This window comes from Diadema setosum, chromosome 12 (assembly GCF_964275005.1).
Source record: "Diadema setosum chromosome 12, eeDiaSeto1, whole genome shotgun sequence".
Classification (NCBI taxonomy): domain Eukaryota; kingdom Metazoa; phylum Echinodermata; class Echinoidea; order Diadematoida; family Diadematidae; genus Diadema; species Diadema setosum.
Window position 1 is genome coordinate 454,497 of NC_092696.1, and position 19,647 is coordinate 474,143.

Sequence of the window (19,647 nt, forward strand, 5' to 3'; positions counted from 1 at the left end):
GGGAGGTGGTTACTTTTTGGATTTAAATGGAATGATGTTTCTAGAGCCGTGGTGTTTAGCAATTCTAATGGGGGGGGGGGGATTCAATGTGACCCGTCTCAAATTTTATATGGTTTAAACATACATGACATATAGGAGTCTCATCATTATGCCTCCGCCCTGAATGGTGCCGGAGGCATATGTTTTCAGGTGGCCTGTCTGTCTCCCGGTCTGTACGGATGTATCTACGGAAAAATTGATGGGCTTTCATCAAACCTGGTTCAGGGATACTACATGATGCTGATGATCTTATTGGCTTTTAGACTATATCTGCTAAAAGTCAAAGAAAATTTGAAAATAACTTTTTTGCTACTTCTCTAGTCAGGGAAATCGGTGTACTCGTGTGTACTGGTTGGTTGGCGCATTCAATTGGGTACAGCAAGGTTTCATCCTCTGCTTTCACAGGAAAGCCGACTCCCAACTTCTTGTTCTCGTAGTCAAGGTATATCTGCTCCTTTGCTTCAGCAACCTGCAGCTTGGTCTTCATAGCTAATCTCATCTTACGCTGCATAAGTCGAAACTCCTGGAGCTCTAGTTTTTGATGTGTTTCTATAGCAGCTGCTTCAGCTGCCAAATAGTATGCCCTTCTGGCCATCACTCTCAGAAGAACTGACATGGCTTCCACACTGACTCAGCGACTAACCAGGATTGACATCCTGAAGATCTTCCATCTCCAGCTCTGGCATCCTATATGGCTCACCAGTCTCTCGAGGTTGACCTGCATCACTCATCCTGAAGACCATTATTGAACTTGATGCATAGTGAACTCGATGATAAATAATCAATCAAACACAGGTCCCTTTGGCCCAGTATGAGACCAAGCTAACACCATGCATCAGCATGGATCAGCAAGGTTCAACCTGTAATTGAATAAAACAAAGTTCAACATACAATCAATATTGGAATATCTACCTGCTAAAGTATGGGATCAAGTAGTTGTACTTCTGAAGTGATTTACCTTGTTTGTGTGACTTATTTTATGTCATGTCTAGCACATGCAACTTCTCCAGTGGATATTATCTAAATTCACATATCGTGTATCATTGCTTATGCTCTGTGACTATGCCATTGCTAATTTATAACACACATTCTATTTTCATTGATAGACAACAAGGAGTCAAGCCGTACTCAAGGCCAACCTAAATTTTCTGACTTCAATCTTCATACATGTCTTAAATTCTCCTAAATGAACCAGGAACACTATTTTTCTTCATTAGGCACAGCATACATGCCTACATCGTTCTTTCTGTCAACTTCACAGAAACCAATATCCAACTGAGCCTCAACTCGGCTCAAACGTAATAATTCCCATTAACGAAAATGATGCGACTATATGCGGTCACCTATTTACGTACGTACCTTGGTAACTGCGTCCAGCAGCCCCATACGCATAGCGTAATTACGCTATGCGTATGGGGCTGTTGGTCGTAGTTAGTACCTTGGTTGAGGCTTTCCGTATTACCGTGCACTTTCATTGACTTATTCGCTATGCTTTACTGTATGTATGATCGCACTTCTGACACGTTAGTACACATGTACCTCGATACAACTCTTTCGCATCAGTTTTCACCACTCAGCATTCTATGAGCATAATTCACACATATCATCATCGAATACTGTGAAATATTTTCAACGGAATTACAGTACAATTATCTACTCACAACGTTTGGCTCATCACAAAGATTAATTCATCATCCCAACCTCACGGTCGTCTGTCCATTTCAAACGAGGAACGTCAGTAGTATGCACGTACGTATACCGCGCGACCTACGGCGTGGCGTGCGCATGCGATTTTAGCTTTGCCATTGACCAAATGCTCAACGGTCCGCGCGTGCACGCATAATACACGCTGTACGTGTACTTGTACTCGTTTGCTTTCTCTCTGTGAAACGTCATTGAAATGATATTCTTGATCCCGGTGCGAGAAGAAAAAACAAATGTTTAATTCAAGTAGTAATTTTTTTAGTACAGTATTACTGATGACACTGTTACTCTTTAACAACGTGTAGTTATATTTTCAAATAAAAATATACGATAATATCCAAAAATAGTGTGGCATTTTAAGCAAATACCATTCAACACCCACATGTCAGCTTTCGGGAAAGACTATGGAATGGTTCCACACCCACATGTCAGCTTTCGGGAAAGACTATGGAATGGTTCCAAATTCGAACCCTTAAGACTTGGCTCCCTTTAGGGTTCGGATTTGCACCCCTACATCCATCCCGAACCCTATAAGGTGCCACTTAGTTAGATTTGCTCGTAGGGTGAAAATAAGAACCCTAATAGAACCCTAATTTCTCTGTGTGTATTGTCCCCATCCCCCTCCCACACACACACAAACATACACACAAGAATGAAAACACATTCAAACAAAAAGTATTGAAGATCTACACCTTTTCTTGGTAGGTAGCCCGGATGCTTGTTTTGAAGATACTTTCCAACAAGGAAAAATACGATGATAAGGGCAGCAGGCAGGCCAATGGCAAGTCCAATGATAAGAGCCAAATAAGAACGTTTTCCTGAAAATTGAATCAAATATAAACAAAGAAAATGCAAGTTTTCATTCATCACCGGGTGTAGAAGACAATGAATAAATGGGTCTATATTAAAAGACTTACATCATGTTCTACGCTTTACCCCAGTACCAGAAAAAAAAATAGATGGAATACGCAGAGTACATTACACAAAGTGTGACAATTCAGAGGACACGCTGAGAAAAGTTGCTTTATCGTTGGTGGTTTTTTTTTTTCTATTTTGTTTTTTTCTGTGTCCACTTGTAATAATTGATAAACACTTTGTTTTTGTTTTTTTCATTAGTAGACTTGATAATCGTGCTTGAAAATGTTACTATACTCAAAGGGTCATATTATATTAATCCATGACAAAGTTAAATCCAAACATTTGTTAAGATACCAGAACGTGTTAACCTGATTTGACTTAGAAACAAAGAATTTGGAACGTTTCACGGAACCTGATACATGTACAGACAGAACGGTGATTTCTCTGGTTGAAGTTCCATTCAGCGAGTCACCGGTAGCCATGCACATGAACGTTTGCTCTCTCCCATGTTTGGCTGATACTGTGATTGTCTCGAACCTCTCGTATGTGCCATCAGAAAGTGTCTTCTGTTGAGAAATCACGGAATCCAGTCTCTTTCCCGACTCCTCGGTCCATAGCATGGAAACGTTGAGTTTGAATCCACTCACGACACAGGTAAGCGTAAAAGAAGGGTTGTTGGAGGGAGACTGGTATGTACACCGGCTATGATAAGATCCACTCTTATCATTGCATTCATCAATCGTATGTCTTGATGCCATCGCTGAAAAAAAAAAAGATGAATCATTTTTGGTATGACACATATGTTACATTGGAATCCCAATCTTTCCTTAGGAAAATAACTACAATAATCTTCTGACTTTATCCTACTTTCATCTAAAGACAGTTGTTTTTTGGAAATAAATGATCTACTATGGAACACAAATGAGACTACATTTGTAGAAACTGCCTGAAGAATGCTCAGGATCCATGGGCATAAATCCAGGGGGGAGATGTAACTCCCCCCCCCCCTCCCTCTTGGAGTAGGAGGATTACCTATAATGATAATCGACTTAAGCATGGTTCATCTAATGATGAAATCATCAAATACCATGCCAGCATACCTGCTATGACGCGCACATTAACCTATACGAAAGAAACAAAAAAAAAAATCAAACCTTTTTCTGTACTAAAAACAATATCACCGATTTTGATTGCACAGTACAAATAAAAATTAAGATATTGTTACCAAGGTAACGGCCGAAGATACCATTTGTGACCCTGCACCTCAAAAAAAAAAAAAAAAAAAAAGTCGCCAGACATGAATTTTTAGTTAGGACCATATTCTGAAAGAGCAGACTTTAAGCTTTAAAATGATGTATAACTCAAATCAGATGTACTCTCCTAACCTATCTAAATATTGGAAAGAAAGCACAAACTCAGGAAAAGTGTGAACTGAGAAAAGAGGCTCTGAAGTACAGTGTCTATTCAAGCGCTTAATCTTTACCAAACGGTGCTGGCTGTGCGATGAATGGGACAAAAACAGGAAGTAAACCACCAGAGTAACAACAATGAATGGATTATCAGATTAAACTGAAATTAAACATGCCTCATTAAGACATTCTGTCCATAATTAATGCCAACTTTCAAAGCAGTAGCACTATCCTTTCAAAAGTTATTAGAGTTGAAAGTGAAGAGTGCAGACAAGGTTTTTCAAAAATGAAAAAGGGATTCTAAAGACACACCTAATCACACTATTCTACCAAAAATGTTCGAGATAAACTGCTAAAAAACACCCTTTTATGATACCAAATTTTAGCATATTGTAAAAGAAGACCCACTTTTTCAGAAAATATGAAAAGGTCAAGTTCGGCTAGATTGACCCATTTCACTTATTTTCAGTCCTCACGCAAAATCAGTGTGTGCGACTTTATGTTCGTTTTGAGGTGCACGGTCACATTTATGAATAAGGCATTGAGCCGTTTCGTGTTTTGCCTCCTTAAGAGAGGGACAGCGCCAAAAGTCAGATTCTACAGATAACAGTTTTTCCCTGCCGGTTGATATCATGTCGAGGCTGGGTCGTATGATTTCAAGTCAGTGTGATGTCCATGCTTTTTATTGACATGTGGGCCTTTCATCTCTCCTTTCCATTCATTTAACTTGCTGTCTACCTTACTCCCCCCCCCCCCCCACACACACACACACAAACACGCACATTCCGTCAAACTCAAAAAGGTGACTTATCTCCTCTAAGGTTTTCTCCGAGTAATTTATGACATGATGAAAGTGTGCGAAATATATTAAAACGAGATATGAAACTCGTCACACTGAGGACGAGTTAGGTGATACGCTTGGGGTCATCAGATGTCTGTCATCTGTGATCGACAAAGAAAAGAATGGGATATAGGCACCTTGAAGTTATATTGAGCGTGCATGCAAAACCGTTTCTCTAACCACTCGGCCACGGGACATCCACGGAAATGGTAAGGCAAAAAAAAAATGTATAGATATTACAGGGGGAAAAAGTCAATGCCCACTCAACAAACGTGGCCGCGTGAACATGTATTGCATTGCTAGACGGAAATGCGGCCTTGTAACGACTGATGTCGCTATGCCATTTCTGGCAACTTGGGAAAAATACGTCCCGTAGACATAAAACCTATAATCGGCTGGTTTTGATACCTTGCCTTTAATCACAATTTTCAGTGTGATGACGTCATCAAAGTACGAAACAATGACATGGTCTTGAAAGACAATTTTTTCAAAGTACAATACCTCCGTTGTCGTCATTACATACTATGATCGGTTTGACAAAGTCAGCCTGCAAAATTTTGCAGCAGTAGAAGCAATGTGGTCTCCAACACAAAAAAGAGGGATATTGTGTGTGTGTGTGTGTGTGTGTGTGTGTGTTGATAGGTGCGTTTATATACGAACGTGATTTCTACATGGACGAATATGTAATACACCGTTGAAGAAAAAAAAAAAAGGTAAAATAGCTAAGTATTTTCTTTCGTGATCTTGTGGGGTTCGAACCCGCACGTGTGCAACCTCACGTCTCTGAAACGTCGCCTTTAACCACTCGGCCATACGTCTCGACGAGAAAATATGAGCAACGTAAACTAAGGAGCAAAGAAGCCACGGTTGTTGATAGATTAGTAGGAGGGGCGAATGAGGGCATTGCGAGAATAGGGGGAAGGCGTGTCGATGCCTACTAGATACGGGCTCACAGGTCAGTACTTTGTCAGAGGGGTTTTACAGACGTTATTTATCGAGGTTCCCACTACACGAGATAGACAATCTGATAAGGGTCGAGGCGGCAAATGGGAATGCCGTCCCTTATTTTGGCTATAATGAAGTAGACATTTCATTTGACGGGGCCCTCCCCCAGGCAGGGAAAACCCCAGTAAGTAGTTTGATTTCAATTGTACCCGAGACCCCGTACAACAAAACCGTCCCCATGTGTGTAGGTGTCAATGTAATACGAGAATGTGTTAGATTAGGGAGGGAGACCGTAAGACCCCGTTTTCTCGAAGAGTCTGGGACTATGGAGGGCGTGACTGCCGCCTGGAAGCTAGTCTACGCGGCCGTCAGCGGCCCAAACTCCCCGAACGCTAAGGGCAAATTAGGTGTAGCTCGAAATGCCAGCCGGAAAGCGGTCCCCGTCCCGGCCCAAAAGGCCATTGTCGTGTCAGCTAAGATTAAGTTACGTCCATCCCCAGTCCAGTATGACGTGGTATTTGAGCCAAAATTTCACAACCTCCCGTTGGGGTTAGTTGTCGAATCAGGCTTAGTGACAGTTAGTGAAGAGGTGCAAAATGAGCAGAGTATCCCAGTTGTAGTTCAAAACCCGACAGACGGCACATTGTGGATTCCCCGACACGCCAAATTGGGGGAGGTATATTTGTGTGAAGAACTCACTACTGTACAGTCACAAGAGTAGTTAATTGAGATTCCCCCATCCCAGGCAGAGGTAGTTGCCTCCCAGCTAGATTTGTCGGAGTCTGGCGCCCCGAAAGCAGCTATCGACGCGTTAAACAGCTAGTAGGGCAATATAGTGGTGCGTTTAGCACCTCAGAGACTGACATTGGCCATAGCAAAATCGTGGAACACAAAATCCCTTTGGAAGACCCCACCCCCGTAAACGAGAGATATAGGCGAATCCCCCCCCCCCCCGGTCAGTACGAGGAGGTGCGTATTAAGCATTTACAAGAAATGCAGGACGCAGGCGTAATTCGCGAATCCTATTCCCTATACGCAAGCCCAGTAGTCTTAGTACGTAAGAGAGACGGGTCCATGCGCTTTTATATAGATTTTAGGAAACTTTTTTTTTTTTTTTTTTTTTTTTTTACAAATTTATTTATTTCCTCTTCATTATGCAACATAACATACAAAATCATATTACAAATCATGTTTTGTTTAACAAATTACCAACAACAACAACAACAACAAAAGATGGGTATCAAACTCTTCAACAATTGAACAATATCCTAAAGATACAGTCAGCTTTCGTTACAATAAACTCCTTGGGCCCAGCGAAACCATCGTGATCTTGTCACTTTTGAAATCTTGCCATATCCAGGGCACAAATACCTCTGAATAGGAAAATTTTCAGACCCTGGGCCCCCCAAAAAAACTACCCCATCACGTCGGGGTTCTACCATATGGATATTCTTTATAGCGAGAGTCGACTGTATGTTCTTCTACAATGACCTAAAAAATATGTTCTACAGGGGACCATTTCTTATAATGAAAATTTAGTTTGTTTGTTCGTTTTGCAATGTTGGATTCTATATGTCGGATGTTTACAATAAATGCTGTCAATCCATGAAATTTCACACCTGTATCTTTGCATCTCTGAATATATATGTACCTTTTGTATAACAATATTAAGTGATTCAATAAATTCCTGTGGGGTCCTTTCCAGTCTTTGATGAATCCAAACATTACTCTAATTCTTGTACAATCCTCTAATTTGACATGAAAGATCGTACCAATTTCATCCACAAATTTTTGAAGTAATTCTTTGGCAGCTTTACAATCAAAAAACAAATGTACAGGGGTCTCAGCACATGACTTACAAAGCGTACACAACTCTGATTCTGATATTTTCATCTTAAACAATCTTTCATTTGTGTAAAGTATATTATGCGACAACTTGAACTGAAATTCTCTCAATTTTACTTCAATTGTACATGTAAATGGCAACATATATATTTGTGTCCAATCTTCTGGTTGAATTCCATACTTGCCAGCAAAAACTGTTTCGCAAACAGGTCTTGATTTAATCTCTTTTAAAAATTCCTCATATATTGGTTTTGATTTCACATCTTGTAACTGTGAGATAATAAGATCCTTTTGTTTTTGCGCCACTTCTTCTTTCCAAAACATCTCCAATAGGAGTGTATTGAAGGAACATTTCGAGTATTTTTTAACAGAGTATACAATTGCCATATACATCATATTATATTTGCTTGGCACTCCTTTCCTTAACCAAAATTCAAAATCAATGAGCCGTCCATCAATACTAAATATTTGATATATATAACATAAACCTGCTTCAAAAAAACGGTCTGCAGAATATTGAGTGCTTATCAATCAAAATATTCTGGTTATTCCATACTGGTTGTTGTAGGATGTCTGCTTGGCTATTTTCATCACCAATAAAATCCTCATGTATGTTTGTCTTTAACCATATTCGTAGAATATTCTCATAAAATGGAGGGATACCCCTCTTATCAATAGTTTCAAGGGAATAATTACTTTGGAACACTAGAATTCCACCAAGCCTTTTTAAGAAATAATCTCCCAATAGCACTCATTGATGGTTACGATTTCCATAATATCTTTTAACCCACTTAATTAACTGCGTATCAATCATACATTGTAAATTGGGGAATTTGAGACCACCCTCAGCATATTGTGCATACATAGTTGACCTTGAAATCTTATCTGGGCCATTCCATAAAAAGGAAAACATTAACTTCTCTACTTCTTTCACAAAATCTTGAGGAATTTCAACGTTTGACATCAAATAAATTATCTTAGACATAATAAATGTTTTCATAATTTGAATTTTACCAATTAACGTTAAATTACGATTTTTCCATATAGAAAATGTTCTCTTAATCTCACCCAATCGATCTTCAAAGTTTCTTCGGATTGCTTCTTTTTTGTCATATGAAAACCAAATTCCAAGAATTCTAAGACCATTGTCTGACCACTTTATCATCTGTGGCTTTTCTTTCGATAGTCTATCATTTCCTATCCACATTCCTTCTGATTTGCTTCGGTTGAGGCAAAGGCCTGATATATCAGAAAATTCTTGAAAGCTTTCTAATAATACTGATAATGATTCTGTATCCTTACAAAAACATGTTATATCATCAGCGTAAGCTGTATATTTAATCTGTTTTCCGAGCATCTCCATTCCAATGATTTTTGGATTATTTAACATTCTCATTAAATATATCTCGAGCCCTAATATGAATAAAAGGGGGGCAAGGGGGTCGCCTTGGCGAACACCCCTTCCAATTTCAAAATAACCAGTGGTAAAGCCATTTATCAATACACAGCTATTTATACCTGCATGCAATGTTCTCACCCATTGTATCATTGACGGACCAAAATTAAGACATTCTAAACACTGTAGTAAATACCTATGACTGAGTGAATCAAATGCTTTGGTAAGATCTAATGCTAACACAATTCCAGATACATTGTTGGCATCTGCATAAAACATTAAGTCTGAAATCAGTCTTATACCTTCACCTATATATCTGCCTTTAATAAATGCTGTTTGCTGATGATTTATCAAATTACCAATGATTTTGGACATACGTTTCGCTAGACATTTAGAAAGTATCTTTGCATCCACATTTATTAAGGTGATTGGTCGCCAATTACCCAATAATCTCTTATCTTTATTGGATTTAGGAATCAATTTAATTATTCCTTGCCTCTGTGACACTGACATACTTCCTTTTTCAAAAGCATGGTTAAATGATCCTATTAGTTCTTTAGAAATCAAAGACCAAAATGTCTCATAAAATTCCACCGATAAGCCATCATTACCAGGTGTTTTATTTTTTGACATCCCAAGGAGGACTTCCCTTGCCTCTTCATGTGTTATCAGACCTTCACAAGAGGCCTTTTCATCTTCCGTGAGGTGTTTTAAGCAGGAACTTTTTATGTAATCATAACTCACTTTGTCAGACACTGTATCCCTATTTTCAAACTGTTTACCAAAAGATTTCATCACAAAATTTCGTATATGATGGGGATGTTCAAGAAGTTCCTCACCTGTATCTAATACATCTATGTTTGTACTCTGTGCTTGTGTCTTTTCCAATGATAAAAAATATTTTGTACTCTTCTCTCCTTTCTCGTACCAGGTACATCTTGAACGTAATATGGCCCCCTCTGCTAAATAGTTGTACATGCAGTTAAGTTCCTGTTCAATTTTCTCTTTCTTTTCCCATTTTTGCTCATTCATTTCTGTCGGGTCCATGTCATTTATTATTTTCAATTCTTGTTCTAATTCTTTTCTTCTAATTTCTTTTATATTTTTCATCCTTTTAGAAAATGTGATTGTAAATTCTCGTATTTTGAATTTTAACCAATCCCATAATTTTCCTTTATCATTTTTATCTTCCCATTCATTTACCCACATCTCATAATGTCCCTTTAAATTTTCAACATACTCGACATCATTAAGTAAGCTGTTATTAAACTTCCAATAAGATGGGCCCACAGTGTACTCTTTAATTCTCAGATGTAAATTCACAAAATCATGATCTGACAAAACACAGGGGACCATATCACAATCTGTCACCATATTTTGTACAGACTCATGGATTAACCAGAAATCCAGTCTTGACTGAACACAAGGATTGGAGCGTCTCCAAGTAAATCGTCTTAATAACGGGTTCTTGTCTCTCCAGATATCTATTACATGATAAACGTTTTTAATATTTTCTATTATTTCACAAGAGTGCTTCCAAGTGGACTTCATATTACCGCCCTCTCGGTCCAATGCCAAATTTTGAATAAAATTAAAATCTCCCCCTATTAATATTGTCTGTTCCGCATCATAATATTCTTGTATAGTCAAGTCTACAGCTTTAAAAAAAATGCATGTGGTCTTTTTCATTATTTGGTGCATATACATTACATATCATAAATTTTTTTCCATATATTTCCATTTTAACCAGCAAAAATCTCCCGTTAGAATCTTTCACTGTCTCTGTCAATTTTATATGTGGGGTTTTCCGAAATATGATACACACTCCCCTACTAGAGGAGGTTCCATGACTGAATACAATATCGGCTCTTAATTGGTTCTTCCATAAATTTTCATCCTTATCAGTTGAATGGGTTTCCTGTAATAAAATAATATCCTTTTTTAATTTGGATAAAAAACAAAAGTATTTTTTCCTGGCTTTAAAGTCCCCTAACCCATTAACATTATGGGTCATTAACTTCAGATCCATATACATATTTCACAAGTAGGTAACCTTGAAAATTCTTATGACCCACCATGATCAGGACAAAACAGACAACAAAACATTGACAATGAAAAAAACACACATACAATTTGCATGAAATCGAGTAAAACATGATCACAAGGAATCCAAGTGCCCCTGGGCATCTTCACAGTTATTTTTTCCTCAGGTTGGCAAAAACAAATAATTTTCCCTACCACTTAATCACATGAATAGTGTATCTTGTCTTCGGAGATACCAACTGTTAATATACTGCTGGCATGACAGGGTGCTGACTGCTGAGCTATGGCAGTCGTGTCAAGAGCTTTTCAAAGTATGTCGTATTTTGTTAGACCATTGTCTACTGTGCAAAAGCAAACTGCCAATATCCATTCTATCTTGTGGTGTGCTGCTTGTACTCCACTTCTTTTCCGCTCTCAGTCTCCCTGTAAAACAATCGCGCCGGATATTTGAAGTACACCTTTCGCTTTGGGTCCTCCTCTTTCAGCTTTCGTTTCAGTGGCAGCAATTTCCTCCTGCTTTCTCGCACTTCCACCGGCAGCATCTCATCGACAAATATCTGGTGATCCTTTCCGTTGTGCTGAAAAGGCCTCTCCTTCAAATATCTGCGGGCACTGCTGATCACTGTTTGTCTGGTTGTGTATCTACTGAAAGCTACCACAACTGGGCGAGGAGGACCGGGTTTTGGCCTGATGCGGCCTGTGCGATGAGCTCTTTCAATGCTCACTTCACCTTCCATTTGCATATTTGACTTGGCAAATTCTTTGATCAATTGCTCACACTTCCCAGCGTTTTCAGCACCTTCGGGAAATCCGTAAAACACAGCCGTATTCCTCATCTCTCTCGCAGTGAGGTCAACAAGACGCTCTCTCAATTTCATATTCTCCTTTTCTTGCCTGTTTACTTGGTCCTGTAACTGTCTGATATCAAAACGGCACGACTCTTGCTCCTCTTTCAAGTTACTGATTTCTTTCTCATTTGTTTCAATCTTACCAAGAGCTGTGTCCAACCTGGATGTGAGATTGGAGTTCATTTCGTCTATCTTGTGGATAAGGGTCGCGAGTAGTTCATCTGTGGTTGACTTCTCCCCGTCTACTCGTCGTTTTTTCTCAAGCGAGGAGCGTGGAGGTGATTCCGCCGACGCGCCCGGGCTGGTTCCCTCCAGATCTCGGTGAAGTGGATTCACTACCGTGTGCACTGCAGAGTCAGTTAAGCCGTGTGCATTATCACTGTCACTGTGCTCTTGCGTAGCCTTCTCCGTAGTAGCGTCGCTAAAATCCATCTTAGAGTCAGAGTCCTCCTTTTCCTTGAAATAATGGGAGATTGTAACGACTCCTTGGTCTAAGATCCTTTTTCTCGATGTCATTTTGACTTTTCAAACTGTAATAGGCGAAATGAGCTGCAATTTTATTTCCTCCTAATGCCTCCGTACCACTCAGGCACGTCCTAACCGCACAGCGCCATCTTGGATTCCCCCGATTTTAGGAAACTTAACCAACGCACAGTTAGGGACTCCTATGCCCTGCCGCGGGTGGACGAGGTGCTGCGGATGATGGGGGTGCCCGGTGGCTTAGCTCCCTTGACCTGAAGGCGGGATATTGGCAGATCAAAATAGCGGAGGAGGATAAATCCAAGACTGCCTTCGTTCTGCCACCCCCTTTTGGTCATTGGGAGTGTAACCGGATGCCCTTCGGACTCTGCAATGCCCCGTCCACCTTCCAAAGGGCTATGGAGAGGTGTCTAGGTGAATTACATCACACGTGCTGCATCGTATACCTAGACGACATCATAGTTTTTGGCAGCACCTTAGAAGAACACACTGAGCGCTTGGGGAAGGTCATTGACTGATTGGCCACCCATGAGTTCAAGCTGAAGCCCTCCAAGTGTCACTTACTACAGTCAAAGGTCAGCTATTTGGGCCACGTGATATCGGAGGAGGGCATAGCAACGGACCCTGGGAAAACGGCCGCCATCGATCAATGGCCTACCCCAACAAATGAACGCGAGCTGCGAGCTTTTTTAGGTTTGGCTGGCTATTACCGGAAGTTCGTGCCGAATTTTGCCCGCGTAGCGCGCCCATTGTACGAGTTATTAGGGGGGGGGGGGGGACAGGGGGAGAAAGGGAAAGAAGAGCATGAAACCACCCCCACCATGGACCTGGGGAGCACGGCAAGCGGAAGCGTTTCAAACATTAAAGGGAAGATAAACCCCAAGAACAATGTGGATTGAGTGAAAGCAGCAACATTAGTAGAACACATCAGTGAAAGTTTGAAGAAAATCGGACAATCGATGCAAAAGTTATGAATTTTTAAAGTTTTGATGTTGGAACCGCTGGATGAGGAGACTACTAGAGGTTATGACGTATGAGTGGACTACAATATCAAGAAAATATAAAGAAAATACTACAAAAATCCATTTTTCATGAAAATTACAAATTCCATCAACTTGATATTGACATATGTTAAGGGTAGCAATTATTCCCCCTGCTTTCTGAAAGCGGTTGGTCCACTGCTCTTTCATAATTCTAGAAAAGTGAATTTTTGTTGAATATCCTTTATATTTTCTTTGTATTGTTGTCCACTCATACGTCATATCCTCTGGTAGTCTCCTCATCCAGCGGTTCCAACACCAAAACTTTAAAAATTCATAACTTTTGCATCGATTGTCCGATTTTTCTCAAACTTTCACTGATGTGTTCTACTAATGTTGCTGCTTTCACTCAATCCACATTGCTCTTTGGGTTTACCTTCCCTTTAAAGGCCAAATTAACTTCTGCCCCAGTGTTACAGTACCCGGATTTTCCCAGCCTTTTATTTTGCACACAGACGCGAGTAGGACAGGCCTAGGTGCCGCGCTATAGTTAGCTACAGTTTTTAGCCCTTAAGTGGGCCGTTACGGAGAAGTTCCACGATTTTCTCTATGGTAATGAGACCCACGTGTACACCGACAACAACCCCTTGACCTTTGTGTTGACCACTGCGAAGTTGGACGCGACCGGACACCGATGGTTGGCCGCTTTGGCAAATTATCAGCTGACCTTGACTTACAGGACAGGTAGGAATAACATCGACGCTGACATTCTGTCGAGGAACCCCCACCCCCAGACAGAGTCCCAGAGTAAGGAAACAGAGGGTGATGTAGGACCCACAGTAGTTCACTCGGTAATCACCGCCGTGGCCCAGGGGCTAGGAGAAGCCCGGGAAACAGGTACCCCCTTAGTAGAAGTAGTAGGACATGACGGACAGGTACACGCCCCACCCCCTCCCCAGATACGAATGACGCTGACCCGTTAGGTGGCCCCCTCGATTGGTGCGAGGAACAACAGACCGACCCCCACATAAGTAGGGTAGTTGATTTGAAATCGAGTGATAAGTTACCCCCAAGGACAGAATTAAAGCGGGAAAGTCCAGAGGTACAATGTTTATTGAGAGAATGGGATGAATTAGAATTACGGGAGGGAGTACTCTATACGAGAAGACTGGTAGATGGAAGGACCCAATATCAGCTAGTGTTGCCTGCAAGTCGACGGGAGTTTGTTTTAGAACTATTACATTCCAAGCATGGTCATTTCGGTGTTGAGAAGACTTAGTCCGAAGTAGATTTTATTGGATCCACATGGGACAGGATGTGAAGCACTTTGTAGGAACATGTGAGCGGTGCGTGCGTAGGAAGGGCGCGCCGGCAGCGCAAAACACAGCCCCTTTGGTGAACATTAGAACCACACGCCCGATGGAATTAGTTTGTATAGATTTTCTCACAGTAGAAGAGGGTCAGGGCGGCTGCGGAAATATTTTAGTAATCACCGATCATTTCACACGGTATGCCGTAGCCGTCCCGACTAAGAACCAAACAGCTATCACTACAGCAAAGGCACTGTATGAGCATTTTTTTCTCCCTTACGATTTCCCCGAGCGGTTACATTCTGACCAAGGTCGAAATTTTGAATCCCAGACAATAAATGAATAATGTAATTTGGTCGGAGTAAAGAAAACTAGGACAACCCCCTACCACCCCCAGGGTAATGGCGCCTGCGAGCGCATGAACAGAACGCTGTTGGGAATGCTCGGCACCTTGCCAGAAGAGCAGAAACGGAATTGGAAAGCGCACGTGTCAACTCTCGTCCATGCATATAATCTACCAAGCACGGGTCCACTGGACACTCCCCATTTTTTTTTTTTTTTTTAATGTTTGGACGCCATCCAAGACTACCGGTAGATGTTTTGTTAGGAGCTAGGGAAGGAGAGGAGTTTATCTCCTCAGATGAGTACGTGGCGTGCCTCCGAGAAAGGCTGGAACACGCCTACAAACTCGCGGCGGAAACCGATCAGTTAGCCCAAGATAAGAATAAGAAAAGGTACGACGCCAATACTAGGGAGAATAAACTTGAAGTTGGGGATAGGGTATTAGTGCGTAAGTAGATTGGGGTGGTAGTAAGTCGAGAAAAATTGCGCAATTGATTGCACCATCAGTTGTATTACGTAACAGGGGCTATATTAGGTAAATGATGACATCATTTCTTGTGTAACAGATGACCTCATCGATTGCACCATACAGGGTGACATCATGGCCGCGTTTATATCATGAACTCATCGATTGCAACGCATGGCGCAAGAAAATATTAATGATAGATATCCGCACATGTCGCAACATGTCGTGACATAGTATGAGATCATAATGATCAATTACGTGGGTGTTTTGGGGGATGAGATAATCGATAAGTGCAACGTGGCTGGAATGACGCTGCATCACCACATGGCGCAACATAGCGTGACGGGCGTGGGCATACATAGTGACAACATGAGGACCAACAATTCGGGGTGATAGGGTAGCTCTCAGCAGCGCCGTTTGATGATATGATGAGGATATAGCAGCATCCTTATAGCCGGTGCATTGAAGAGAGTGAGCGATGTGAGTGAGAGTGAGAGAGAAAGAGGTCAAAAGCCATTAACGAGGTTGGCTGGGTCTGCTTCGGTCTCGGTGCGAGGGGAGAGGGAGAGAGAGAGGGAGAGAGGATTGGTAACGAGGTCAACTGTGCCTGCTACGGAACTGGGACAGTCGCGTGTCGTCTATGTCAAGAGGTCAATCGTTGCACCGTCTGAACTTAGACCGTGAGTCATCGGGAGTAACTGAGGTCATGGTGGAAAATACCAGTTTGCTTACTTCTGGGAAGATTGAAGTCGCGTTGCGTACTGGTGGCGCAATGGTGAGTATCGCGAAGCGCTTAGAAATATATTTTTATTGTTTTTATGTAAGTATAAGCGATTATCAAAAGGGAGTATAACGGTCAATACCATTGAGGTCCAATCGTCGGTCAATCGCTGCTGCGGACGCGTGTAGTAGGATCTAACCTATAACAGAATAGCGAGTACGATGATGGTGTGCGTAAGATGGCGATGGTATCAATAAATATAGGCCCTAGATAGATGTGTGAGTGTGATCATGAGCACGAACGTTTACGACAGTTCTACAACGACTACCGGGAAATTTCTGTCAGTGTATTCCCTGCTGGAATTTTATATAATTTCATACATACCATGAGAGCGTATCGACCCATTATTCGGTTTGTTTGTTTGTTTGTTTGTTTGTTTGTTTGTTTGTTTGTGTTTATGTCTAGTGGCTCTCAAAAGAGCCTTTGGCTTACCAAAGCCCGAGAGAGTTAGGCGTTGAGTTTCCGACGGTCCTCGTCGCGAAGGTAGTCCACTAGGTCCGGGAAGAAGAGTATGAGACCACCCTGCCTAGGAAACAAAGTCTTGCTCGTCGCGCACAAGACACGGGAGACTATGCCGAGGCACATCGTGAGATGAACGATTCCAAGACATAACGTAGAATAAAAGGACATCATCCACACATGGCGCAACATAATGCCATCACTTAGTTTGATCGTGGATAGTGTCGTGGCTCGCAGAAACGCCCTTACATACTGCCTGATGGGAAAGTGAATTGAAGAGAGCGAGCAATAAGTGAACGAGAGAGGGGACATTTTTTTTTTTTTCAATGAGGATATGAAGCTACAACGGAAGCTCCATAATACGGAAACCTCTGCCCCCAAGTCGCGTGCCGCTGAGGTCAAATGGCAACCGAGAAATGAGGGAGAGGAGGTGGGTCAACAGGTCAATCGTTACACCGGTCGCGTGCCGCTGCTATTATGAGCTTTGACCGTGAGCCAATGGGGGAAACTGATGTCATGGCAATGTTTGATAGGGAAAATTACCCGTTTGTTTACTTCCTGGGGACATTTTGCAGGTGTTGCGTTGCGTACAGATGGTGCAATCACAAATATTAAGAGGCACGGAGAAATAGCTCAGAGAGAGCAAGGCTTTATTATTTCATCGATGTGACTGTGTTGTCGGCTGCATTGGCCACTTTCTAGCTATATCAGTCAATTTACTGGACAAGTAAGCGTCGTATGTACAAGTGAGATGATCGATAGGGGAGCCCACAAGCTGCCGATGATGGTATCAATAAATAGATATAGACGCATGTATATCCCAATGACGAGTTGATAGTGAACACGAGCCTACAACCTTCATACAATGACTACCGGGGAATTTCTTACAGGATTATTTAAACATAGAACTTACCATTTGTCTTGCCCTGCCATAATAGCATGCCACGATAGTTCATCGTTATTCGTTCTTTCTTGGTGGCTCTTCAAAGAATCTTTGGTTTACCAAGAGGGAAGTTTGGGCAGATGATGGTATCAATATGCAAATACAGATAAGTGTCGGGATGACTAGTTGATGAAGAGCACAAGCCCACCCCATTTTCATCCGACACATGCCACAACTTTTAAAAATGACGTCATTCATTTCAATATGTGGTCAATGTCATAGCGATGTCAAGGTTAAGTCAAACGCTCTGCAATATGAAGAGGATGCCATTGTTTTCCTAAACGCTGTGCAATATGCACGTACTTAGGTCTTGAGGTCGCCAAGAAATAAAGGGTATCATATCGTGGTAGACGCGTGTCGCTGACTTTAGAATAGTGAGCAAAAAGTGATCGTTGAGCCATTTTTGGCTAGGTTAACCACTGGCTAGTACGATTCGACGGGGAAACGAGAGTCACTTCGAGGGCGGATAGTTGTTTTTTCTCTGCATGTGTGTATAGTGTGTGTGACAACATCGTTACTTCTACGTATAACAGAACAAGTAATTCAAATCGTACAGTTAATATTACAAAACCTAACGTTTGGTCCGAATTAATAGCAACTCTCGCTGATGCTAAATCCAATATCCCATTGGATGAAGAAAACGCGATGAAGTCTCAGCGACCAATAATAGCTTGATATTATAGACTCAACCTTACGCACTGGTCTATCAACGTTGTCACATACCAACCATCATCACCAGTTCCTTGGGTGTCGATATAGAATAATTTCAAAAGGATGATATTCGCCCATAAGTTTGCTGTTAACACGCCTTTACAAGTCCATTTTTTTCTTGCCGGCCACAGGCACTTTTCAGAATGCTGCGATGGATGAAACAAAACGTGTATGGTACGTGTACATAGTAAAGTTACATGCCTAAATGGGCCGGGTGAAACTATTGGTACAAGAACAGGGGCGTATGATAGAAACATATTGTAAGAATCGGTCTAATGAGAATTGCCAACCGAAAACCCTGTTGTTCACGTCACAGAGGTTGTTTGTAAAACTATTTGAGCGGAATATTTGAATACTGCATTGACTCACGAGGCAATTGAGTTGTAACGTATAGCCATGTATATAGTGATTACGATGGCGCCATGATTTTATGCACAAGTTATACACGAAGAAAAAGTTTATATGTATGGGATATTACGTGATTGTGTATGCCTTGTTTTCAATGGGAGGTAGATTCAATATACAGTATGCATGAGAGTCGTTTTGTGGCATGCAGAGTTTGTGATTATACGACAAAGACGCCTACTAAATCGTGTGTCCTGTGGTGACTGTATATTACATTGGAAAGAAACATAAGTGTCGAATTATAATACACGAATAGTCAGAACACCAAAACATATTACATTCAAACATACATTTTCAACTGTAGCTTCTGGTAAGAATAAAGATCTTTTCAGAGAACTTTAATCCTTCCTTTTTGTCTCACAATTCACTTTAAGACTTTGAATGAACAGAATTTTAACCCCGAGATGCGTTCATTTTCAAGCTGTCATTAAAGACTCAGAGTAGGAATCAATCATGAAGGGCTTCGTCCTCTTTCGGGGAACGTTGGGTCAGTGGGATCATCATTTTCAAAACGGCGGACTGGAACCTCAAGGAAATAGTAGTGAGTTTTCAGCACATCAGCTTGTTTACAGCCAGGCATGTCCACTGCGAAGAACAGACGCGTCATTGCAAAATACTGTTAGAGAATGGATAGGAAACTATTTTTTTTTTCTGACATGGACATACTAGGTATCCAATAATGTTCCAATAAAGGGGAAAAATGTAAATCGTTGACATGGGTGTATGATCTCAGGTCTTTGGCAGGAAGAGCAACCGTCACGAGCGATGAAGATGTTCTTGACTTGCCCGGCAAATACATCACACTCCCCTGGCATGAATGCGGCAATTCGAAACAACAGTTC

General features: G+C 41.3%; 2 protein-coding genes across 2 annotated transcripts in view; both read right to left on the reverse strand.

Annotated features, from left to right (window-relative positions):
* Positions 1 to 19,647, reverse strand: part of LOC140235600 (uncharacterized) — a 203,731-nt gene that overhangs the window by 162,702 nt on the left and 21,382 nt on the right. The window contains exons 3-4 of the mRNA XM_072315606.1: positions 3,014 to 3,361; positions 2,436 to 2,561 (exon numbers count right to left, since the gene is read on the reverse strand). Of these exons, the coding sequence (XP_072171707.1) occupies positions 2,436 to 2,561; positions 3,014 to 3,361 (474 nt within the window). The remainder of the gene's footprint in view (positions 1 to 2,435; positions 2,562 to 3,013; positions 3,362 to 19,647) is intronic.
* Positions 11,452 to 12,444, reverse strand: LOC140236214 (uncharacterized). Its single transcript, XM_072316180.1, has one exon. It carries the CDS (start codon positions 12,442 to 12,444, stop codon positions 11,452 to 11,454), a length of 993 nt encoding a protein of 330 aa, XP_072172281.1.